The following is a 26867-nucleotide window of genomic DNA, read 5'->3' on the forward strand; positions in this document are numbered from 1 at the left end:
AATATAAACAATATATTTCATTTCTACTTATAGAACTTACAACAATATTTTGGAGTAATGAGATTGTAAATTTATTTTTGTTAAAAATTGATGAAAGTAGAGTAAAAGTTTATTTGGATGAGCTTGGCAATCTTGGTTTTTACCTGCGTAATAAAACAATGAACTATTGAAAGCTGGGGGTAATAATATGATTGCAGGAGAACATTATTGATACTGATGAGGCTGGATAAACAAGACATATTATTTATATTATTATTTGTATTTCTCGTCCTTACCATGTATTGTATGTTTTGCATGGTATTGTCAAAATAGTTTTCAATGAAATTGTGCAAATCAGATAAGGTCACTGAGGTACATATTATTGATGATGTCAACTTGGTTGGATACTGAAATCAAAATGTGACTTATTGTTACCTTAACATTTTTTCTGATACTAATAAGGTTATGAAAACAACGAATAATGCCCTTGTAAATCAATGAGTGGTGGGATATAAATATTTTCAATCATAGCACAGAAATGTCGCAGTTACAATTGTTGTTATCTACTTATTTATAATAAAGATTCTTATATTTTTGTTCTTAAATTGGCTAACAATGTCTAAAAATGCATACATAGAATCAATTAGTTTATAACCGCTTAGGGCTTACAAAATATGTCATCTATTTGTAAAAAATGTTTCAATGTACCGTACACCTTGTATTTGTCTTGTGCCCCCCTCTTGGTGGTCCCATATACTGAAAGGATAACCTAGATAAAATAATTTTAACAGGAAATATTGCTGGAAAGAGAAGCAGGGGAAGGTAAAGCCTCAACAAATGCGCAACCAAAAATGAAGTCAGCTTTGTAAGAATAGCAGATAATAGACAGAAAGTGAGGGTCTTGATTGCCGATGTCTATAACAGACTTGGCATTTAGTGATGATAACTCTGCCAATGAAACTCTTGTATTTTTTATTACACCGTGCCATGGACCTGGATTTAAGTGTACACTTCTTGTTCATGTTATGACTACTATTCGGAATAAAGATGAAATATGTTTGTAGACAGAATTTATAGGATTGCATGTTCTCTTCGAAGGTATGAGATATCATCAAATGTTTTAGCCAGAAATTCAGAGAATTTTATCAGAAAATAAAGGTAAAACTTATCTTTTACATATCAATATCTTTGAATTGTGTTTTATTTTTAATGTTTCGCAGCTTAATATACATATTTATACATGCAACGTAAAGAACTCTTTTGTGGCTGATGACATGTACTCCTTGTCTCAACATTATCCATCGTCAAACACTTATGATAGTACCATGTATTTCATCTCAACGGAGCTCTTGATTTAGTGTTTTGAGATGCAGACATAATTATGCAGATTCAAGGAAACGGACATATCTTACTCTAATGGACTCGAATTCATAGTCACTTCTTCTCCGAGAACCTAGATAATATATTTTCCACCTGCTTTAAAATCTAAACAGTGAGAGTGCAGTTAGATAAATTAGTTAGTGTCATATTTGGCAGACATTTATCAAGTTCCAGGGTCCAGTGTTGTAGAATAATACATTTAATTTAAAGATATTTATGAACCGGTCTTTTGAGAACTGAACTTATTTTGTTCCAGTAAAGCTTACTTTCTACACCTAACCCAAATCACCCACTCGCCCCCAAAAGGTAATCAGAAAATATGTGGTCATAATATCTATATTAAAATAACGTATGTAATATACACGTGACAAAAAAGCTTAGATAATCGGCAAAACAACATCGCATGGGCAAATACCTTGACTTTATGTTTGTAGTTTCAATTTTAAAGGCCCACTGCACTACTGGTAGCTACTTGCGCCCTCTATATAACAAACAATGCCTAATCGGTGACCATTGGTCCCCCATGATCCTCTTTTTCTTATGTTAACTGAGAGCTGAGTTGATGAGATAACCACCTGTCCAGTGACCTTGCAGAGCGGTCTAATCCCTCCTGTAAACTACGGCAGATAAGCTTTAAGCGAATGAAGGACATAAAATGAAAATGAAAAATGTCTTTCGTTTGAATGGATAATAGGGTGGTGAAGAGATTTTTTTTTAAAGGGAGAGGAGAAAGGCGGAGGGTCACAGAGAGAGAGAGAGAGCAAGAGAGATAGAGAGAGAGGTATAAAGATAATGTGAGAAATAAGGGAAAGAGATGCAGATATAAAAAGATAATGAGAATATTGCGTTATCTGTGAACAATTATAAATCAGTTGCTACGTCGAAAAAACCTTTAACGAATATGTCAGGAAAAGAATGTATAATTTACATTTTGATATAGTTGTGAACTGTTCTATTAGCACAGTTTACTAATGACTTTACTGAATTTTATCATTTTCTTCTCGGTTAAATTACCTGTGTTTTTTTATAACGATAAAATGGGTAGGATCCAAAAGGGGCAACATAGAGCAAATCTCTGGAAAGCTTACAGGTTGTCAATTGTTTTGATCAAAAGTTATCAATACAATCATGATAATAGACGTACGTGGGTTAATTTATTTAGATATAAAGCGGAAGTTATAAAGCCACATACTAGTTTTAAATGTATACTTCAGAAAAAAGACTTTCAAAACTCGGAATATTTCATCCAGAATAAAATCCTTATTATGAATATTTTTACATGTATGGACAAGCTGAATATTATCTTATGGATTGCATCTTCCAATCCTTAATTGTGGCACATGTATGTCAGGGAAAGTCCTGCGTCATAAAGAATTTTTTCTTCAGAAATTTACACACTTATTCTTTTTGTATATGCAACTCCTATTAACAACATTGAGACGAATAGGCAACATAATATACGAAGATGGATTCAAGTTATTATATATTTACACGTTTATATACAAAGTCGACAATGTTTATAGTTTTACAAACAACTTGAACCACTTAATCTTATCTTGACAATATTTATATGATTTACAGAGGATATCAAAGAGACAAAGAGCTTAAATCAGTCTATATATTATATAAAACTCATGTATTTTAAACTTATTTTAATTAAAAAGAATGTTTGTATTTGTTATTCTTTTCCAATCAAGCCTGTATTTTAATAGGATAGCCTACCCTTTTCAGATTCATCACTGGGCCATGGTCTTTTTCCAGAGACACGGCACACATTATAATATTCGTTAATTGTTAAATGTACATAATCATAAGTATATTCTTAACTGTCACTGTGCATGCTGATTATCAGTAAACCACGTAATTCTTTATCAAGTCATGACATTACACATTTTGAATGCTAGATTCTAAAGTTGTATTTTTTTACAGGATACGTTCCTATCCCAGTAGCGGATCCGGGAGGGGGAGGGGGTTGGCACAGTGGGCATTTGTCTTTCACCCCCCCCCCCACCCAACAAAAAAAGGTGGGGGGGGGGAGAGCTTTAAGAAAAGTAGAATAATTGTCTAGCCATTCGGCATACCAAAAACTTGATCCTCTTTTTGTTGTTGCTTGTCACAGCCATTTCGTACTTGTGTCCCCTCCCCTTTCCATCAGGCAATCCTGAATCCGACACTGTTTCCTATGGACAATTATATGACTTACGTTCATGTTCTAATCATTTGCTATCTAGATTAAGACAATGCGATATAGGGCAAGATATAGGAACGCATCTCAGGGGTCGGAAGTTTGGACGAACTGTTAATTGGAACATAATTACGTGTGCCATTTGATATGTATACATGCAAACAGAAAACTGATACATATTTCACAACAGACCCTGTAAAATTTCGCAGATGGAAAGTCTGAAAAATTGACAGTGGTTTGAGGGTTCATTTTACATTAAACAGTTAGCAAAACATTTACCGAAACTACTACAGGAAAAAAACAAAGGTCTTAAAAAAGAAAACAAACATATTTATTCGTTAGCACTTAAAGACGGTTTTGGTGTTTTAATATGTAAACCAATTACAAACATGAGGCATTGCTGTAAGGAAATTCAACTCAGTTCTAGATTGTTGATTTACAATAAATGAAGATGATTAATAATTCTAATTCTACAGAGTACTGAATGTGTTGTAAGATATCAACGGAAATGATATTTTATTTATCATCGGATATTCTCTAAAGGTCTGACATCCTTGAAAGTGTGGTAGAGAAAATAATCTCTTTTTTTATATATATGTCTCAAACTTTGATCTAAATTGACCATTGCCCTAAATTCGAAACCATCATGATAACACTTACCATTGGTGATGGCCGAGTTAATGGCATAATTGATCTAGTTCTTCCCTTAATCGAACCCTAATGTACCACGCGAGCATGTCTCAATGCGTTTTGGATACAAATGGTCTTCTATGAATTGGGTCATCAGACAATAGCAGAATTCATTTAGTCAATATTCGTATTCTTCAGTCCAAATATAGAATCATTCTTTGTTAAATATCATAGAGCTAAGGAACGATGATTTACATATGCCTGTATCTGCATTCAATCGCGGCTATCTAATCGTACTAGATATTCTATTTCCTTTTTCTTTTGATATTGACACATGTACAATCGCAACAACATACAACGACTTTCTGTAGTTCAGATTCGTTTTCAAACTGTTTTGTCTTAACAGAACTAGTAGATTTTTTACGATTTTCAAACCTGAGAATACTTATAAAACGTGGTACAAAATGCAAATACATGTATTAACATTTGATTTGATTTGATTTTTTTTCTTCTTTTTTTTTCTTTATTTTTAGATTTTCTTTTTCTTTTGCATTTTTACAAATATATAACAAACAAAACAAATTTTACACATTTCAAAAGAATTTAATGTCGAATAAAATAACTATTCGAAAACATCAAACAGGAGGGTTGACAAAGTCTTATTTTATATTTTACAAATGGTAATAAGGGTCATTAAGTCTGAATAGTACATTGGATTATCTGGATAATATACATAACATCAAGAGAGGTTATCAAAATAAACAAAGGCCTGGTGTTGATTACCAGTATGATTATTCACAAAGAAAATAATGTGAGAAACACACTAGCAGTCCCGTCCTGCTCCATAAGGCTTAAACAAAAATATTTAAAAATGTTGTATTGCCCTTTAGGTGCCAAACCATGGGTCGGTCGGTCGGAATTTTTTATTATTTTTTGAAACTCCCTCTTTGGGCTGATATTTCTCAGTTTTGAATGCTTGAAATGGTTTTTAAAAAGCCGACCGTAGATTTCAAGATTTTGGGGTCGGTCGCAAAGGGCAATACAACATCTTTTGTATTTAAATGCCTAATGCTCGTTTGTTTATCACTGTGCTCCGCCCCTCCGAAAGATACTAGCCAATCGGCTGCGTAAGGACTTCCAGTCAATGCGATAACCAATCAGCGCGCGATATCTAGCGCGCACGCGTCGATTCATGAACGAATAAACGAGCGGATCGAGCAACGAGTTTGAATAACCTAACCACATACTAACCACGCCTAACCAATGAGATGGATTGATTGGTATGAAACAAGAATGAATGATGAAGTATGGTGTCCAACAAACGATGGTTGTCATCACTAGAAGAATACCTGGAATGGGGAAAGCATTCAATAGAACTAGTATAAGGCAAGGTCAAAAGCAGGGGTCCAACGCAAAAATGCATACGGTTAGATTTATCAGTAATAGATAATAACATCGACATACATTACCAAATACACATTGATAATGGATTGCACATAGTTTATATTTCAATACATCTAAATTGAAAATTATACAAATTGGAGAACCAAATATCCCCTAATTGCTATATTGAGAATTGATGAGCATTCATGTATGGTTTAGACAGATGCATGTACTTTGTTTGATTACATTTTTTTATCACGATTGGAACCTACAAAAAACATGGTTGTACATGTATACAAAATGTTAACAGTTATTATGGGCCAATATAAAATGAAATATGACAGAGAAAGAGAGATAAAGAAATTTAATGCTAAATATCTTCTTTTTTCACACACACAATGGAAAGCGATGAATGCAAATTTATGAATGATGAAACGAGGTTAAGGTATTCATTATATGAGGTCCGTTGAGTATCTGGGTAGCAAATGAGATACTTAATAGTCAAATAAAATGTAACGAATTCCGAGAGAGAGCTGTCCTAAATCGAGTTAATCAATCATTGATGGGTCAAGTGCGATGAGAGTAAATAAGAGATCAAAAAGATAACAATATTGTATCTGTCATTAACAGGACTTCTCCACATAATATAACAAGGAGTAAATTCTTTAAAATAGGTATAAAAGATGCACTGAAGACTGAAGCGGTTCATCTTGTATGCATTGCAAAATGAGAAATTGTTCTTTTACACAGTTATTGGATGATTGTGTAAATAAACTATCAGATGAGAATGCAGTTTTTTATTTCAAGGGAGGAGGGGGTAATGTCTAAAGTGGATGAATGTATAGGAAATGGGAGGAATGAGAGAGATACTTGATATACCATAGGTTTCGCTGTTTTTACGACCTTTAAATCCTTAGATTGGACAGACATTGCACTTTGTCATTACACTACCCTGTAAATGATTCGATGTCACTACACATGTACAGGACTGGACATGTCGATTTAATCATACATGCTCGAGAAATTAATAAAGGAAATTTATTTTAAGAAATGTATGTGCTTTTTATGACCTATTTCAAGGGGATGCGCTTTCGTTACGCGCTACGAACATTGAAGATATTACAACGGTATGTAAACACGTGTTAAAGGCACTATGTCTCATTTACAGGCCAAAAAAATGAAAAGGTTAAATTCCGATGGCATTTGAAAGATAATACTAATTGAGAACTTCCCTAAAAAAAGTGGGACTTGAAAATGTCTTCAAGTGAGAAAATAACGACTATTAGTTGTCAAATCGACTTAGGAGCTATAGAGCCAATAAGTAAAAGTCCTGATTTTCAGACCATTGTATCGAATGGTCATACGTTTTATGCTGCGAAAAGATTCATTCAGTTTAATTTTGGCCATCACAAGAAGTGGGTTATTGATGTAGACAAATGCTCATGTACCCTTTACAGCTCATTTTATGTATGTTATTACCCCCCCCCCCAAAAAAAAAGTCAATCACTCAATAGTGTCTGACAGTGAAGTCTAGCAAGTAAACGGGTTTCCTTGCATAATTTGAATATTAGGACACTGCTAACGTTTAAATTTTACAGATAAAAAGTTCTACAAAATTTGAGGTTGGCTGCAAAAGGGACATAGTACCTTTAAAGGGACGTAAACAGCAGAATGGGTGTAAAATATGAAGACAATTAAATAAAATTAAGAAGAAGAATAGGAAGAAGAAGAAGAAGAATAACAACAAGAAGAAAAGAACAAGGAGAGGAAGGAGTAAGGGGAAGAGTAACGGATAGTATAATGAGTACGTATAGAAAAAAGATGGTGGAAGAATTTAAGTGGAAGACAGAAGAGCTAATGAAGATTTAACACGATATACATATAAAGGAGTTTAAGGAACTCCATGATAGACAGGGATGTGAACGTGATGAAAGTAGAAAGTTACTATAGTCAGTGATTTGGGGTGACGAATTTTCTAAATATATAACCACATAAATACTTTGAGGGATCTGATGTTCATTATTTAGGGAACATTTATTTGGCTTATACAGTAAGAAGAATGATACTAATTATATTCGCACTAGATTACGAATGATGTGAATATGCCAACATATTATATCGACATAATTATTGGAGGGGTAATTCAAAAGTAATTCCAGACCAAAGTCAACACACCTCAAAATTTGGATTCCCATGTATATACTTTTTCCACACACAAAAGAAGCTAACATATTTATACCTGTCAATGCTACCCGTTTGTCCGCACTGAGTTTGTCTAGCTTGGAGAGTAGCTGCTGCCTTTTCTTCTTCTTTCTCTGTGGCTTGGCGATCACGTGATCCTTTATCCCAACTCCACCACTCGCCCCCTCGTCTTCTGTGACGTCATAATCAGTAGTTCCGATATCGTCCGAAGACTTGGGCCAATCAGCGGAGGAGCCTTCTGGTTGATCATTGCTTACGATGTCCATCGAAACATTGATCACTCCGCCGTCACTCGTCTGCTTGCTGTTGCTGTTTTTGCCTTTCTTGAAAGCAGCATGAGACCTTAGCTGATAGGAAAAGGATGAAGAAATTAATCAGAATGACTCTGATTTGATTCTCGTTTCACACAAATCACATTGTATTGATATAAAAGTACATAATAGCACCAAGGTATGTCTACCACGAGCATTTCAGTACGACGAGCTGAATCAATACCGCAAAAATTTCCTAGCAGCGAGTATATCATCTGAAAGTAGCAAATGCACAAAGTTTGTAAAATGCTGTTTAAAGAATGGGGTATTATCGTAGTAACGTACTTCAAAACTATGTAATTTAGCAGTTATACCGTAATTCTAAAACTCTCATGTTGCCATTGGTATCATACATGAATAAGTCAAACAGACGGGGAATAAGAAAATAGTTATGACTTTACATGTTCGATTACTCTTAAAATATACGGTTATTTGTTTATTGTTCTTTTCATTTTTGAAAATCAGGTGTAAAATATCTTTGATTCAAATTCCTACCTGAAGTTCCTGTCGTCTGATAGTCCAGATAACAGCAATGTATGAAAAGGCCATGATAGGAACAGTTACACCAAAGATGAAAGTAAACCAGATGATGAAATAGAGACAATCCTCCCACTTAGGTGAGCAGTGATGTGTGTCAGGATGGTAATTAAAATCGGAGAGGAACTCAAAGGCTGGAGGAAGGACATTGAGGATGGGTAGAAACCAACAGAAGATGATGAAACCAATGGCACGACACTTGGTAGGAGGGAACCTGGTGGACCACACTATGGTCAGGTAGCGGTCCAGAGAGATGGCCAGGATCGTCGTGAAGTTGGCGAAGGTGAAAAGAACGGCGCCGAAACCATTGATCTATCATGATATAAAATTGATTTAAAGAGTTACATAAATAAAGGTGATTGTACATCATAAATATAATGTGAACGACAGGTGGAGAGACATAAAAACATTCGGAATGATTCAAGTGCGCTAGGATGTATGAGGGATAAAGAAAGGGGAGAAGTACAACAGGAGAAAATAGGACTAAGGAAGGGAGGGTTGGAGGGATAGAGGGAGAGATAGGAGGGAGATACTATGAACATGACATACAAAGAAAGCGGACAAAATATACAGTTCCTCAGGTAGACAAAGGAACATCCCTTCACTGATATTATGTAAAAAAGTGAATATGCATGTGACACCTGGGAAGCAGAGATATAATGGATAAATAGATAGATTTATTGATTGATTGAGCGAAAAAGAGAGATAGACAGATTGAGCGAGAAAAAAAGAGAGAGATAGAGATATAGATATATATTGAATTTGTGTTATACAGTGAAACCTGTCTATAAAGACCACCCTAGGGAGACAGGAAAAGTGGTCCCTGTAGACAGGTGGTCACTAAAGCAGCTTTGACTGTATAACTCAAATTGATATGCATTTTTACTATATTTAGTTGGTTTCCCTATTGTATGAAAACAGGAATCCTGCATAGTTGTATTATGCATTCATACCAACGTATAAGGCATACAATCTCTGTCCATACATCATTGAACAATAATCAACATTGCTGTCTAAATTAGAAGAAAAACAAAGCGTTTCCGTAGGAATCATTAATTAAATCTATATGCACATCGATTCTCTCATGATTAATCTTCATTTGTATAATTGCTTGATTATATAGAGTCGCCAATGGTGTGTGTATTTGTCATTATACATAATTGAAAGAAATGAAAATGAGAAGCAAGCAATATCCGTTCGACGTAAATATGGAGGCACGGGGATATCAATCAAACAAATTAATGAGATATAGAATTATTCCTATCATAAAATATCACGATAGACATACATCCTTTGTTAAATCAGTTCTGATCATGTCATTACCAAACGTTTAACGAGGGCGTATAAAGTATTTAATTTAATATTGTCCCAGACAATCGCTCTCAATAATTGCTACCTTCTATTTTGAACAAGCTTATTTTAAAAGAGATAATTTAGTAAATTGGCTGTGCATACCATTCATTCTCTCTCTCTCTCTCTCCCTCTCTCCCCTCCCCCCTCTCTCCCTCTCTCTCTCTCCCTCTCTCCCTTTCTCTCTATCACTCTCTTTCTCCCCCTGTTCCCCCTCTCCCCCTCTTTTTCATTATGAAAAAAGTAACTATGTATAGGAAAAGTTGACTGACAAAGGGCTTTTGATGATTTTTATTTGATATATAACAAATATAGCAAATATGACCACCATATATAATACCACTATATCATGACAAAGCGTTGGCACCCTAGTAGGTCTACCGGATGTGTTTGCCTGACCTTGCCCACGTATTAATATCCGGGGGTGAAAACACCCGGATCACATCCTTGTATTATCACGGCCATTCAGAGTGTGGCTTTATCATCATGGTCAAGGCGGCTACGTTTTTTTCCTGATTTTCCCCTCTTTTCTCTCTTCAAGGAAATTGCCAGCAAATTTTCAAAACAACGAAAACATTTCAGACCGGACGGTTCACATCCGTTTTATTTTAGAGATACACTTATGTTGATATTCTGTGAATGACTTTGAAGTCGAACGAAGGCGTAATCCAATGCGTAAAGCGTAAATTCAGCATGGGGGGGGGGGCACACCAGAATTACACTTGAGATGCAATGCAAAGGAACTAGGTCATCGGGTAAAGGAAGGGTGTGAATGCGTCGTAATCATATTCTTTGTAATATTGCCTTTACTCTCTCTCTCCCTTTCTTTCGCTCCTTTGGCAACCCATCCCCTTAGCTACTCATAAAATTATGGGCCTGTTTTATAATGCAATTAGTGTCAGTCAGATTCGCACGTATCAGTCCGGAAAAAAACATTGAACATCAAATGAGTTAACATGCTGACGCAACTAACCTCATGGTACTTAATTTGTATATTCAAACTTTCGCTTTCCTACCACTTGATTTGCTATTGAGCAAAAAACAGAAACAAAGAGAAATTGTTTATCTTAATGAGTTAACATGCTGACGCAACTAACCTCATGGTACTTAATTTGTATATTCAAACTTTCGCTTTCCTACCACTTGATTTGCTTATTGAGCAAAAAACAGAAACAAAGAGAAATTGTTTATCTTAATGAGGTTTCTTCTCTGTTTTTTTTACATATCGAAAGTCAATTTTTGACTGGTAACTGAATGTTGAAGTGGTAATGGATACTAGGATATCAATAGTCACAGTTTGACGTTTTTACAACTGATAAATGCTTTTTTGTTTGCATGTCACCAGTGGCGTAGACAGGTTCGTACACTTGGGGGATGACTGGGCTGCCAACGCTAGTGAGGGCGCGAAGCGCCCGAGCGAGAGAGCGAATCGACCGAGCGGGGGGAGGGTGTGGGAGGGGGGTGTCCCCCTCCCACAGTAGGGAGCTTTTGTAATTTTGAACTTGAAATCGTGCAATCTGAATATGCATACTTAATGAGGTAAAATAACACAAGCGTGCACGCACACACACACACATACTCACACACACACACACACATACTACGCCTTGAATGGACAGACATACATCGACAAGATCTACACACCGTGGCATACGAATACAGACTGGACTGACACATAGTATTGCATATTGAACCACACTACGTATTTATTTATCTCTGTGAATTTTGCTGTTACACCTCTTCAGAAAAAAAAACCAATGTCAACTGTGTACACGCAGGTATAGTCTTTGTTGTCTTGATAGGGGTATGTGGTTATGAATGAAAACAGCCTCTGTGGCCATTTGTGAATAGAACACATAAACAACAAACAAATAACGATTAAACTTTGAACAATATGTCTGTTCATTATAAAGCATAATGAATACGTACATACTATGCTTTTTTTTACCTCAAAGAAACAGGCATAGTATCCATAGATGGATATTGGCTGGCGGCTCATTAACATACAGATACAAAAAACATAAACAGTATTACTATGATCCATGGAGTAACAATACTGCTTTGTAAGTTTGTGAAGAAATCGGAACCATAACGGCATTGCATCGTTTCAAATTAGGGCATTATTTACTTCTATTTTATGTCAGTCTTAATTATAGTAATAGTAATAATAATAATAATAATAATAATAATAATAATAATAATAATAATAATAATAATAATAATAATAATAATAATAAAAAATAATACTAATACAAATAATAATGCTAATACTAATAGGTTCCTTTTATCTCGCATTTCAAGACAGGGTAAATTCACACTGCACTTAACATGAAACAAACTTCTTTAAACATTTCAAACTTATGTCTTCATGCATCAATCAACATACTTTAAATGAATACAAAACAAAGTGCATCTTAGATAAAACAAAAATAAATAAATAGTTAACAATACAGAAAAGATGTAGCTGCTGCAAGCTTAACAACAAACTAATGTATACCAGTCAGTCCTGATATCAGTATTAGTGTAACAATAGTCATATAGTGGGAGCATGAAGTTAAACAATTCATGATTATACATAATTATATATGTTTGTTTGAATAATACTTGTTATAAAGATAGTAGTATGGTACTCTCTGTCACGAATTATTATGTATACTGTTGTATCAAATTCATTTTCTATTCTGTTTTAGATTGCGCTGATGCATTTTGCACACAATGTATAATGCCTATAACACGAGTGGGCCAGACCACACATGTATTTCAATAAAAACCGACTTGAGAAAATAACGTGTATATAAATATATAAATAAATAAATAAATATATGCATATAATGTATATATATATATATATATATTTATATGTATAAATATCATATACCTGTAATATAATCTGTTATATACCTCACTTAAGAAATCCAGCCATCTGATTGGTCGAATTGCATTCATAAACTTCAACTGTTCCTGTAAAATTCTCGGTAACCATGCTTAAAACATTTCAATATTTTTAATAACCATGGTTATTAAAAATAGTTGGTCAGCCTCCATGGTTACCCCATAGGTTTACATGTTAAAAAATGGTTTGAGCGATGGAGGATGCCGTATGTGTGCGAAGGATTGGTCGGTAATTTCAATACAATTGAATCTCGATCGATCTTACCGACAATTTTATCTTGCATTGTTGACATGAAGACGAAAATAAACTTCCAAAAACAAAAAAACAACATCTGCCGATAGATCTTGATCTAAGTTCGTGCCAATATGCATTGCAAAAGTAAAAGAAGAGTCCGTATATGGAGCTTTTGCGAAGCATTCATCACACGCGAAGCCGGTTTCAATCCATTTTAATGTATATATTGGAGAAAACTGCCAAGCATGTTAACGGTGGGCCATAGCCGAGTGGTCTAAGCGTTGGTTATCGGAACATCTCTTGTTGTACGCAAGAGTTCGAATCCCGTCTTCGACAAAAATGATAAATATTTTTAATTCGTCATTTTTTAGTCTATTTTTTTTCGGCATATAAAAGTATTAATGACTGCTTTAATATTCGAGAAATAGTTGTTTTCATACGCTCTCGGGAAGGTTACAATTGGGCTATTCCCCTCGGCAAGCCTCGGGGAATAGCACAATTCTAACCTTCCCTTGAGCGTAATAAAACAACTATTTCTCTCAAAGCAGTCATTAATACTATAATATAAACTAATAAATAAATAAATAAATATAAAACATATCATATATGAGAAGGTATTGCTAGTACTAGGTTCGTGCCTGAAAAGTAGTCTCGATGAAAAGAAAAAAGTTGTTGCTTCATTCCCATACCAAAAGTAACAAAACAGCTTGATTAACAGTTGCTAATATGCGCGATTAATCTTGTGGTTATCTTGTGGTTTCCAAACCACAAGATAACCACAAAATACTTGTAAGATTTTCTTTTTTTTACCGTCTGAATTGGCTTTCACCGTGTGAATGCGGCTAATAACAATAAACACAATTACAATAATGATGAGGATTATTATTATCATCATCATAGTTATTATTATTATTAATATTATAATTGTTATCATTATTATTATTACTATTATTATCATCATTATGACTTATTAAGTAAGCAAATATCATTCCCCAAAACCTGGGGGGGGGGGGTGATTGTACATGCCATCCCCCTCATCCCCCCGTTGTCTACGCCCCTGCATGTCACTACCCTACCCACCCCAACGAGGAAGGAGCCGTGTTTGAATTTTGCTGAGAAACCGATTTCAAATGAGAAGGTATCTTACCACATACCTCCTTGTAAGAACATAAGAAATCTACGCAAATCAAATACTAGAGAATAGTTAAAATGTAAAACCGACGATTTCGCAACAGTCCAGTTCCCTACTTAATTGACTCGCTGAATTCACAGTAGTGATCACGCGCTTTGTACACATTAACATGTAAACTTATCCTCATAGTGATGATGTAGATGAGCTGTAGAGTTATGAAAAGGTATATAACTGTATATTTATGATTGAAAACATACTTATCGCATTATTATTACCAGAAAAACTAAAAATGACCATATTTCATGAATTATTAAAATGTTATTTTAGTACTTAGTACCTATCAATTTACAAATATATTATCCATAACCCATAAATGAAAACGTAACATTTACTTGTAACTTTTGGATCTACAACCAATATTCAAAATTCTCTAAAAATTTCAAAGTTGTACTTTTTACCGGCCTTATTGCACTCTCATCCTCACCATTGTCTTACACCTCTCTCCCTCTCTCCCTTTATCTCCCTCATATACGTTTCCCGGATCTTCTTTGCTGTCTTCTTTTTTCCATTCCTACCTCTCTTCTTTAATTCCCCCAGCCCTCTCTTCTCTCTTATTTCAAACGATCTCTTTATATATGATTGTGGAATAGATTTAAGCAATTGTTAAATGTTAAGCAAACTTCATTAATTAATAGTACGTCCACCCTTGAAGCCTATCTTTTTCTGGGCTGCTCATTTTCACATGTATATTAGATCTTTTACGATCGTATGTTCTCAGCCCTCTCGGGGAATACCACATTTTACTTTCTCTACCTCGCTCAGTAAATAATTTATGTGAGCATCTTTCAGTGTAGAACTGATAAATGTATTAATCATAAAATCCAAAACCGAACGAGCGGGAGATTAAACAACCGATGCATACAAGTCATGATTCGGGGAGATAACTCACCAACGACAACCTTTTAGCGCGCTCGCTATTTTTGAATAATTAATCTCTTATCCTTCGTGAATTGAAAGTATTTTTTTCAATAGCGAACAAACTAGATGTCTGTTTGGTACATCGTAATTAGCGGTCTTGTGCAAACCTGGTCATATACAAGGGGTTTTCGTTATGCTTGTCATATACATGTTGTTAACCCTGCACACGGTCATGTTAGGGCGCGTTCATGCTTGCGCGTTTAGTTTAAAACACGCTTGCGTTCATGCTCACTTTTGTAGAATCACCGAAAAACGGCGATCACGATCGCCGATCGTAAACTCACAAAAAGATGCGTTTACAATTTGTAAACGCGTTTAAATGAGGTCAACGCACTGACCTCTAGTGGGTCTACGTAGCATGCACAGTGAAGGTTTGCGAATCCAGCTGGAAGACCAATTAAGGCCACACACGCAGAATTGCCTGGGGAGCCAGAGAAGTAAGCATGAACACTACATCGTGGAACTGCGATCACGATGAGCGTTTACGATGAGCGTTTCAGATCGCTCATTCTGCCTTCAAAATTTAAGCATGAACGCAGCCTTAGTCTGCAAGCACAAACCCTGGTCAGTCGTAAAAGTGAGTCTGCACTATAAGACTACCATAGGCCATGTACTGTAGCTGCTCCTGACACTAGCTGGGCTAGACTTCTCTCAAGGCTCAATGATTTGTTGATACAGTGTCAAATTAGGGTATGTGCCTGCAGACTACGGTCATGTGGCCTACATTGGCAGGTTTCCAGGGCTGCCTCTCTCTCTCTCTCTGTCTGAAAATGTTTTTCTTACCCGTTTACCCTCTTTTGACAACATAGAATCCACCTGATATAGTTAAGAAGGTCGAGTAATCAAAAGGTACATTCGTGTTGCCTTGGTTATTAAAAAAAAGAGTGCCCGGGAGAATGGTAATGTAAAGCTTTTTGCAGATGAATTCATGGAGCTGCATACATGTGAGCTATATGTTACTAGTATGTAATACATAAGCTGAATTTTTTTTCCTTCAACATAGAGTATCTTTGCACTCATACGTAACATCATTTGTATCGATGATATTTCAGAAAACCCTGATATTTTAAACATTTCGCTCTAGACTCCTTTCCCTTTCCCCTCATCCTATTTCTCTTTTTCCATCTCTCTTCATCGTATCCATGTGTTTGAAATGTGCTGATCATTTCTACCATGAAAATTTACAAATCTATTCTTTGAATTATTATACCTAGAAAAGAAAATAGATACGGGGCATGCTCTAAAAATATCAGTCAGTTCGGTTTTATTCAGCCTTGAAACTCAAACCACAATTCATACATTTATTCATTACATATATTTTTTCTGTCTCTCATTTTGTAAACAATTATTATCTAATTGTACAACCCATTCAAGACTGACAGTTAAGAGTGAATGGGCCAAAGCAAATTATCAATAATGATGAAAAGGGTACAGGTGTAAACAAAAAATAATAACACGCGTTATCATACGAGTCGAGCTTAACGTCAATGCAGTTAAATAAAGTATGTAAATGTTTATTTTTAACTATTTTCGTTTATTATATTTTTGGTCCAAACAACTCTTCGACTGCATGAATAATCAATCCATTGTAATCTACGCCATATTATCTTGCATAAGATCAGCTTGTCAGAGCTCAGGATTAGTTTTAAAGAACTCAAATATTAGTCATGCAATAAGACCAAGAGACAGGCCAACACACATGCAGCAGAGAATAAGAGGGGGGATAGGAAGAAGAGAGATAGTCGAGAGAGAGAAAAAAAGAGGGAAGCAAAATAAACAGAGAGAGGGAGAGAAAAAGAGGGGGAGAGAGGGAGAGGGAGAGAGAGAGAGAGAGAGAGAGAGATAGAGAGAGGAAAAAAGAGAGACAGATATATAGAGAGAGAGGTAGAAAAGTACATAAATGTGTTTGAAGGCAAACGGATGTCAATAGCTTTGCCAACAGCCTTGTCAAATCAAGGGAATGTGATTTAATGATATTATTTTCATTGAAACGGGAAAGGTAGTTTGTAAAAAGAAGAGATGGAATATTATCAAATGAAGCGGCACAAGCAAATACATTTAGGATAATTTCTTTTTCATGGCGGAACAGACTCCTTTATACGAAATACGAAATATCAACCTTACACTGTACGTTCTTCATGGGAATATAAGAAGAAATGCAAGACTGCATTGTTTATCAAGCTCCTTGTTTTTACATCTGAATCCAGAATTTGGTGCATGAAAAATATGATCATCGCAAGATGACAGTTTTTGACTTGCCTGATTTGGGCTGAAAGAATATAATTGAGTTTTCATAACGCTCAATCCATGAATTAAAATGTTTATTAAATCAACAGGAAATCTACCGCACACTATCATAAAATCTAACTGCAAGTCAGTTTGTTGAAAAATTGCAATATATAATTAGATGTGTTTTTTTTTGCTGTTAATAAACGGTGAGAAAAGTAAGACAATCGTCTTTCACTGACCGGAATCCGTACAATTATAGCAACAATCAGAGAATGAGATTCTGATCATTCGAACTGTACTCAAAGTAAGTTAAATTACAATTTCTGTTATAATTATTGCAATCATATTTACCAATATATCGTACGCCATAACTAATGCAATACACAAGTAGGTAAATTATCAACACAAAAGATTTGATATGATTTACCCTTTTTCATTTTCTATTCAATTTATCTATTCTAATGCATAAATACATACTTTTACAACTATTAATATTGTTTCCATGTATCTATATGATCTTTTTTCCCTTCCATATTTGTAATAATTATTATGCCTATATTTTGTAAAACAAAATATTCATATACCATGTGAATGAAGTTTTGTAATAAATACAAATACAGTAATCTATGTAGGTCACTGAGACAAGCTTTGTATGACAGTTAAACTCGGACTTTAAAATTTCTAAGCAAATTCCTACAGAAGTGCTAATCATTGAGAATTGGTTTCTTCTATGAACCTTTTCAAACAACTATACATCTTTGAAAGGGACTCTTATAAATAGTCAATGAGATACCAGTAAGACTTTGTCACGTTTCACGTTCTAGCACGTCATAGTATCCTTTAATCCATATACAGGTCCGTATTTCAAGGTATAATTTTATGTAAAGACGAACACAAAATGACCTTAGATGGATGTTTTTATGGTAATCAAACAACACAACCAGGATAAAATGACGAATTACCTTGCGGTTGTAACTGATATAATGCTGAAGTTACTTTATACTCTTTGTTTAAAGGAAGTGCGGCTCACATCCTAGATTCTTAAGTTGTCTCACCATAGTATGATAGTCATTTACACTTACGATATATCTTCCCTTTTAAGAGTTAATTTCCTGTATTAGCGATTAGCGAATGAATAACGCTGGAAGAACAGCATTCCTGAATCATACACATCTCTACCGTATAGATAAGGGATTCCATTCAACTACACGTTTTTTTTTCTTCTTCTTTTGAATGTAGAGCTCTCCTTTACAGCTTTAGTCATCATATTATTCTTACTAAAGTGAATTGAGTGAATACAATCATAAAGCTAATATTGCAGTGTTCGTAATAGTCATATTTGCCTAGTGTTCGGATTGATTATATTTCTCTATTGGACTGTGACTAACATCAAACACGACTTTCGGACGTTTAACATAGCATTGTATTATCTCTGAGATATGACTGTTGAATCGAATAGCAATACTGAAACAGGTAAACGGATAGTTTGTTTCATTCGTATCCAGACAGACATTATGTATAAACACCTGTACTTCAAGTGGCGATTGTTTTGTAACATGTACAATTTGGGTCGATTAGTAAACTTTACTCAGTCCTTTTGACTCTATACAATAGAAGACCTATCGAATATCAGATTATGCACAATGCCTGTCACAGAATGATGAAAGGGAGAGAAGTCATCGAAATGGAGACGAGATGATGCATCTTATTAGTATAGCTAAACCTGATCAAACTCATTAGTAAAATATATCTCATCTCTCTCTCTCCCTCTCCTCCTCCCCTTCCTCCCTCTTCCTTTCTCTCTCTCTCTCTCTCTCTCTCTCCGCTCTCTCTCTCTCTCTCCCTCTCTCTTTCTCCGCTCTCTCTCTCTCTCTCTCTCTCTCTCTTTCTCCTCTTTCCCCCCCTCGGTCTCTCTCTTTCTTTCTAATTCTCTCCATCTCTCTCTCCCTCTTTCTTTTCTCTGATTCTATTTTTTTCTCTCTGTCATTCTCTTTCTTGCTGTTTCTCTCCCCTTTTCTCTGTCCCTCTCATAGGCTTCTGTCTGTTATCTCTCTCTCTCTCTCTCTCTTCGCCCTCGCTTTCTTTCCATTTCTCCCGCTCTCTCTCTCTCTCTCTCTCCCTCCCCTGTCTCTCCCATTTCTCTGTCTGTCCGTCACCCTTTGTCTGTAACTCTCTACTTCTTTCTTTCTTCAGTTTTTCTCGTTCCTCATTTTCTCTTTTTTAGGAGAGACAAAGAAGACAGTTAGTAGAGAGAAAAGACGAGGTGGGATAGATACGCGGAAAATAAGGAACATCGACAATCAGAAATAGAAAGGAGAGAGATGGGAGAGAGAGAGGGGGAGGGGAAGGAGAGAAAGAGAGCGTCGATGCCACTAATTTTCGTGTTCTAAAGCGAGCATGCATGCCTATAAAATGTAACAATCGATGCAGTGAGTATGAAACAATATTTTGTCGCATCGTGTGCATCTGAAAACATAATATAGAAGTATCGATTTAACCCTCATTTTCTGAGATATAGCTATTGAAATCCCCCGCTTTGTTCCCCTTGCATGTGATGAGTTACTTTCAGAGTTTAATCAGTATATTTCAAAAGGATAGTGACAATAGATAAAAGCATAGCGCTTGTCTGTTTTATGGTATTGATGATCATGATAATACACGTAAAGACCGATAAGTACGTCTTTCTTTCTTTTGTTCTTTGGAACTCAAGGACTATACAATTCTGTTTTCTGCCATTGATAGTTCCTCATATACATGCGAGGAATCTGTATATTTCAAAAGCCTATTGACAAAGTGGACAAATGCGAACAATCACAACGACATGATTGAGCAGACCATATGTATTGGGTATATACATTACACGGCAGGTATAGACTGATATTTGTTCAGTGATTAAAGGTAATACAAAGTTTTGGGAAATTTTGAAAATTGGGTGGATAGTGATTCTTTACAATTTTGATATATTTGGATGCCTCTGTGGATGTATTATAAGCTCTAGAAAATTTAGCCCCTAAAACACTTCTGCTTTCGAGAAAACTTGAATATAAAAATTTACCGGTGCTCCCGGTAAATTTTGAAAAAGTTCAAATAGCGCATACGGCCGTACAATGGTAGCTGCGACCATGAAAATCTCAGAATATGTAGTTGTGATATATAATTTCCGAACGGGATAAACTAATCGGTAGATTCTAGTCAAGAAAACATTGTTTTATAGCTTAATTTATAATCTTGACCTTGAGAGGGAGTTATACAACATAAAGAGTTTATTATTTACAATTTCATAACTTTAGACTCGATTTCATCCGCGACAACGATAACTGAATATTGTAGGACCGCATATGCGTCCAACATGTTCATTTGAACCAAATTCCTGACCCCATACCAAAACTTTGTTTTACCTTTAAGGTTATTCCCTTTTGAGGAAATAAATTGATGTTGACCATGGATATGACTTCACTCACAAACGGGAATTTCTGATAAAATTTCATTCGAAAAAAACTACGGCTCAGTATTTATTACTTCCCTGTTTTATTTTAATTGTCATAGAAACAAGCATATCAAAACAGAAGAAAATGATTAGACATGCGTGTATGTCTCGTCACGTTTGTAACATTATATACATTATATGCTTCATTTTACAAATATTTCCCTCTACGTTACTGTTTCAATTGTCCTTCCCTTTACATATCTCATCTTACCCATATCAATCTCATATTTCTAAATTCAATTTAGACAGATGCAGAAAACCAAACATAGACATTCGTGTGAATTTGAAGAGAGAAAAAACAATCAGTTTTTGTTGAAAACATTTGTTTCCTTTTGCCAACTGGCCAAACATTGCAAAATAAAAGGAATTGAAACTAGATTTTGGCTGTTACAAAGATTGGTATTAATATTACATAATTTACTCGCCACAGTTGTTGTTTGTGTGTGTGCTGTATCATGTGCATATTTAGGAATTGTGAGTCATATTGAACAAAGAAAGGGAAAAGACAGAGAGGAGACGAGAGTTGGGCAAGAGGGATATGGGTGAGAGAGAGAGAGAGAGAGAGAGAGGGGGAGAGGAGAGAGAGAGAGAGAGAGAGAGAGAGAGAGAGGAGAGAGAGAGAGAGAGAGAGAGAGAGAGAGAGAGAGAGAGAGAGAGAGAGAGTGAAATTGAGATATGGTCTTGCAAGAAAATTACAAGAACCGGATCCTGACAGAGATGTTGTTAAAGATAGATTACTATGATTACCATGCACTCAAATCAAAATCTTATCCATTCTTAGACAATGAATAAAAAATACTGCATTGTCTTTATGTCATCTTCTAAAACTTGTCTTCCTTGTAAATACAATTTATTTGTAGAAGTGGATCGCTGTTTCATTCCAATGATAGATTATTGTCCGAACCTCGCGAATCTTCTCATTCTATTATATCCCAAGTTGGCCACTCAATATTCAAATTTGCATTAAAAAAAAAATCTTTTAATTGAAATCCAACTACCACATAAGTCTGTGAATATTGATGTGCATCCCCCCATTCTTTTTTTCTTCTTCTTTTTTCTGTCTTTTTTCCCTTTTACCAATATTTTGTTCCTCCATATTTGTATTATTATGTATCTTTTGAGGGTAGTCATACTATCGAGTTTTGCTTATTTTGTCCACCCTCCTGTTTGATGTTTTCGATTAGTTACAGCCAGCCTCACTTTATTCTACATATATTCTTTTGTCATGTGTAAATTTGCAATATTTGTTTGTTATATATTTGTAAAAATGCAAAAAAAGAAAGAAAATGAAACAGAAATAAATAAATCAAAATCAATCAAAATCAAATAGAGATCAATGGAGATACTTACCGAACATAGGATATCACTATGCAATAGCAGGTAACCGTCATCATAGATAGACCAGATAGAGAAGCTCATACTCGTTATGGTTACGCCCAGATCCACGATAATTAGATTCAGAATCAGGAGGTTGTGAAAGTTCTTTCTCAATACCTGCAAGTCAAACATTCAGGTAATTTTCAATCATTTTGCACTTTAAAAAAAATGCCAATTGGGGCTCTTGCGGTTAACACGCGTTTAGGGGGCAGGAGTATTCAAGCCACCTGGCTACTCCACTAGTAATAATTATCATTGTCCATACTAATTCATTGCAGGTTTAAACGTATCGAATCGGGCAGAAAATTGCCTTAGGATGTAGGGGGTATACTCTTGCATTCAGAGAAGAAGGTCCAGGGCCAGAGAAACCCCCGATGGAAAGTAAACGGATGCCAAAAGGGCGGCCTGGAAACGAAATTCGCTCCATTTTAATGTCTGAAAAACCCTAAAAAGGTTAGTTGATATTTACTCCATCTTCCTAAAAAAAAATGGAGCCCCACCCGCAGGCTTAAATGTATGAGATCTTAGGATGTGGAGTATACTCCTGCACTCATAGAAATAAATCCAGGGCCAGGGAAAACCCCGATAATGACAAGCAGGGGCGTAGACAACGGGGGGGGGGGGGGGGATGAGGGGGATGCATCCCCCCACCTCACAAGGTGGGGGGGATGGCATGTACAATCATCCCCCCCCCCCCCAGGTTTTGGGGAATGATATTTGCTTACTTAATAAGTCATAATGATGATAATAATAGTAATAATAATAATGATAACAATTATAATATTAACAATAATAATAATTATGATGATGATAATAATAATCCTCATCATTATTGTAATTGTGTTTATTGTTATTAGCCGCATTCACACGGTCAAAGCCAATTCAGACGGTAAAAAAAAGAAAATCTTACAAGTATTTTGTGGTTATCTTGTGGTTTGGAAACCACAAGATAACCACAAGATTAAACAGGCGCGGATCTACGGGGGGGGGGGGTTTAGGGGGTTTAACCCCCCCCCCCCCTTGGGCGGTCCAAAAAACAAACAAAACAAAAAAAAAGGGGAAAAAAAAGAAAAGAAAAAAAAGGAAAAAAAAGAAAGAAAAAAAAGAAAGAAAAAAGAACGCACGCTGGAGAGAAACCCTTTCAAGTGCAAATATTGTGAAAAGATATTCAACTCATCTGGTAACTTAACCAAACACATGATAACTCTGGATATAACTGTGTATTTAACTGTTACTTGATTTAAAAAGACGTTATCATGCACTGCTTTTTATGGTCTCCATTGTGTTAATAGATGCCAGGAAAACATCACTTACGGGGTTCAAATAAACACCCCAAAAAAAATCGGGTCGCCGCTTCGCGGCTCGTGGACGATGCTCCGCATCGTCATTATTTTGGTCACCCCCCCCCCCCCCTTAGCAAAAAGCTAGATCCGCCCCTGAGTCATCCCCCCAGGTGTACGAACCTGTCTACGCCACTGATGACAAGCCTTCTTGAATATTGATACTAAAATTGCGATGGGAAAGGCTTGAACAGAAGCTCTCAGAACACGCATATTTAAAGCACGTCATTGTTCTGATCATCAGAACTCTAAAAAAAAAAATGTCCAAGTGCAGGCTTTCAAATCAAATTAACTGTGGTTAGATTTGATTGCCTTTTGTGTACTGGGTATCACATTGTATAAGCAAATGTGTACATTATACAGTTTGACAAGTACTGGTGGAAAAGAAACCGCTAATCAATTTATAAGACTTCTCTCTCTCTCTCTCTCTCTTTCTCTCTCTCTCACTCTCTTGCAAAGTGAAATGTATTCTTAGACAAATATTAAATGACATTCACTCCATAGCACTTTAATAGCCATCATGCAAAGCAGCATGTTCCTGTTTACTATCTGTATACTCTTTTATAGTCAACTTGGTCAACCTGGTGGATTTCAAGCGAGTATTGTTTGAGAAGTTGTGCAATATTCAACGTTTTCAACCAAAATAGCAGTAGCTAAATTCTTTATCAATGATCTACCATTAAGTTAAAAGTTTTGGAATACAAAAATAAACGTGTAAATACGCTAAACCCCAGAAACAGTCGCTTTTGTGAGATGAAAAGAGATAATTTTAAAATACTATAATTTTCTCTTTTTAATTTATGGAAAACGCGCAGACAGAGAAATGAATAAATGCAAGCAATCATAGTTTTCCAGTTTGTCTGAGATTTTTTTTAACAGCTAGCTTTCATTGATTTTGCGTCATAGCCCAAAACAAGGTAATCAGTATATAACAGAATTTGAAGTCTTAAATTATTCCTCAAACTAATTATCAATTATCCTTAAAATACTTTTTAAAGTCACGATTATGCCAACCTAAAAATTAAAATGTATGAAATTAGAATTTAGTCAATATTCTTATGATAAGAAATAGATTTAAGAAGATTTTTAAAAAATGACTCACTTTATCCGTCAGAATAGTGGTCATTGCCATCAGATTTGCAAAGAGCGCCCCAACAAAAATGAGTACCATAGTGATTCCCTCAATGATGGCTACAGCTGATGACGGGGCGTGATCAACACTCAGACCTCGATCGTATGGCGACATCGAAGCATTCTCGACATCTTCGAAGTCTCCCATCATCGTCGTAAAACTTGTGTTTAGCTCCATGTCGGATGGAGGAGTTAGAATCGTCGACATTTTTACCCCAAAACACCGATGTGCTGCCTATAATCTGTTTCGTGTAATCGAAGATTCAATCAGTCAAAACTAATGATGCAATTATTTGATTTCCCTCTTGAAGCAACTAGTATTGAATTCAGGAATGCGGATTTTGAAATAACTTGATGCTGTGCAGGCGTCGAAGAAGAATTTAATGTCTTTACCATCGCACTGTCTCTCTCTACACGTCCTGTCAAGGCAGAATCTATTTCGCGAATGACGTTCTTCATACATGGACGCGATGTCATAGTTACTATAAGCTCATCTGAGTTCCCGCCAAAACTATTTTTTCTAATGGTATATCAAGCATAAATGGTCTTTTTTAATACAAAGTCTTGCATAATTTCATCACTGGCTTTGAGAGCCTTTGTATCACATTTCCCTGTATATTTGCTGGTTAGGGTCTCGGTTTTCATTGGGTATCACTTTTCAGGATCCATGAAGTCATAGACAGTGCGAATCCAATAAATAAAACCAAACAGTTGGTTTATCAAGCATAAATAGTCCTTTTTAATATAAAGTCTACATAATTGTATCACTGTCTTACCGCAACGCTCCTTATACAGTTAATTTTCTTCGAGAGAAAATTATTTAGTTATCATTAAGAACAAGATGATTGTGCTTTGATAGCTTTTGTATCATCATATTTCCGTGTATATTTCCTGGTTCGGTTTTGTTTGGGTATCCCGTTTCAGGATTCAGGAAGTCATAGTGTAAAACCAATTAATGAAACTAAAAAACAACTACCAGACTACACACTTAACAGAGGACCTGGTAATCATTGTAATAGATGCGCTGTAAAGAAGCTGTTTCGGATAAACTGACAAGGTGATTTTACTCTATAGAATTGCAGATGTCTTCTAGCAACAGTAGCAGCATTCAAAGCGGAACAGATATCGGCACCGTGTTTTTAGAAACCTAGCTATGTCTAACCAGAACTATGGAACAATCTCCCAGAGTCTCTTAAATGTTGTCCTTCATTACATCATTTTAAATCCAACCTAAAAACATAACTGTTTCGATCATATGCCAGGCTTAAATCATAAAGTAAAAATGTAAATTTGCTAATTGATTTGATAATTATATGTCATAAACGATGAAAGCTCAATATTTTTCGTGTCTTTCCTCTTCTCTCTCTCTCTCTCTCTCTCTCTATCTCTCTCTCTCTCTCTCTCTATCTCTATCTCCCTCCCCCTCTCTCTCTGTCACACTCTCTTTCGTATCTAAGCGCGTAGAGACATTATGTAATATGCGCTATATAGAATTGAACATTATTATTGTTATATAAGCAGCATCATCACGAAGATAGGATATTGATCTTAGAACAAACCGAGTATGGTTTCATCCTTATCAATAAGCATCTGTTCCCACGCCTGATTGAAACTTGGAGTAAAATTAATGGACTCCTGAGGAGTTAATGTGGGATACAGAACTACGAGTATACAATGAAAACAAACATGTAGGCATGGGTAGTGATATATAGAGTTTCTGATCTTATCACGCTAATTGGAATGAAATCGATTGAAGAAGATTAGTGGCGTATCCAGGATGAGGAAAAGCTGGCGTAGCCCCGCCCCTCTTTTCTAGAGGCCAGTGTAAGCATTCAGGTTGCGACGATGTAACGATAAGAGGGGCTGCCCATATTGAACCCCATTTGAATTTGAATTGGTATGGGTCTGCTACAGGCGGAGCTGTATAAATTGAATTACGCCCTCTCACCCCCATGAAGATTCTGCCCCTCCTGTTTATCAATATCTTAATATGCCACTGAAGATCTTATTATGATTGTGTTAATCAGGATGCAATTATTTGTCTATTAGCTGAGTTCAGTCAAATGCAAGATTGTTATGGTTTGTTCAGCAGCACTTTGAATTCTAGCT

General features: G+C 35.7%; 1 protein-coding gene across 1 annotated transcript; it reads right to left on the reverse strand.

Annotated features, from left to right (window-relative positions):
- Window positions 1–5147: 5147 nt before the first annotated feature.
- On the reverse strand, window positions 5148–25249 carry LOC115918611 (5-hydroxytryptamine receptor 7-like). Its single transcript, XM_030984918.1, has 5 exons — window positions 24730–25249; window positions 22261–22404; window positions 8566–8919; window positions 7797–8106; window positions 5148–5523 (listed from the first exon to the last, which is right to left on the reverse strand). Exons 1-5 carry the CDS (start codon window positions 24964–24966, stop codon window positions 5258–5260), a joined length of 1311 nt encoding a protein of 436 aa, XP_030840778.1. The 5' UTR covers window positions 24967–25249; the 3' UTR covers window positions 5148–5257.
- Between the last annotated feature and the right edge of the window lie 1618 nt (window positions 25250–26867).

This window comes from Strongylocentrotus purpuratus, unplaced genomic scaffold, assembly GCF_000002235.5.
Source record: "Strongylocentrotus purpuratus isolate Spur 01 unplaced genomic scaffold, Spur_5.0 spur5_scaffold_14, whole genome shotgun sequence".
Classification (NCBI taxonomy): domain Eukaryota; kingdom Metazoa; phylum Echinodermata; class Echinoidea; order Camarodonta; family Strongylocentrotidae; genus Strongylocentrotus; species Strongylocentrotus purpuratus.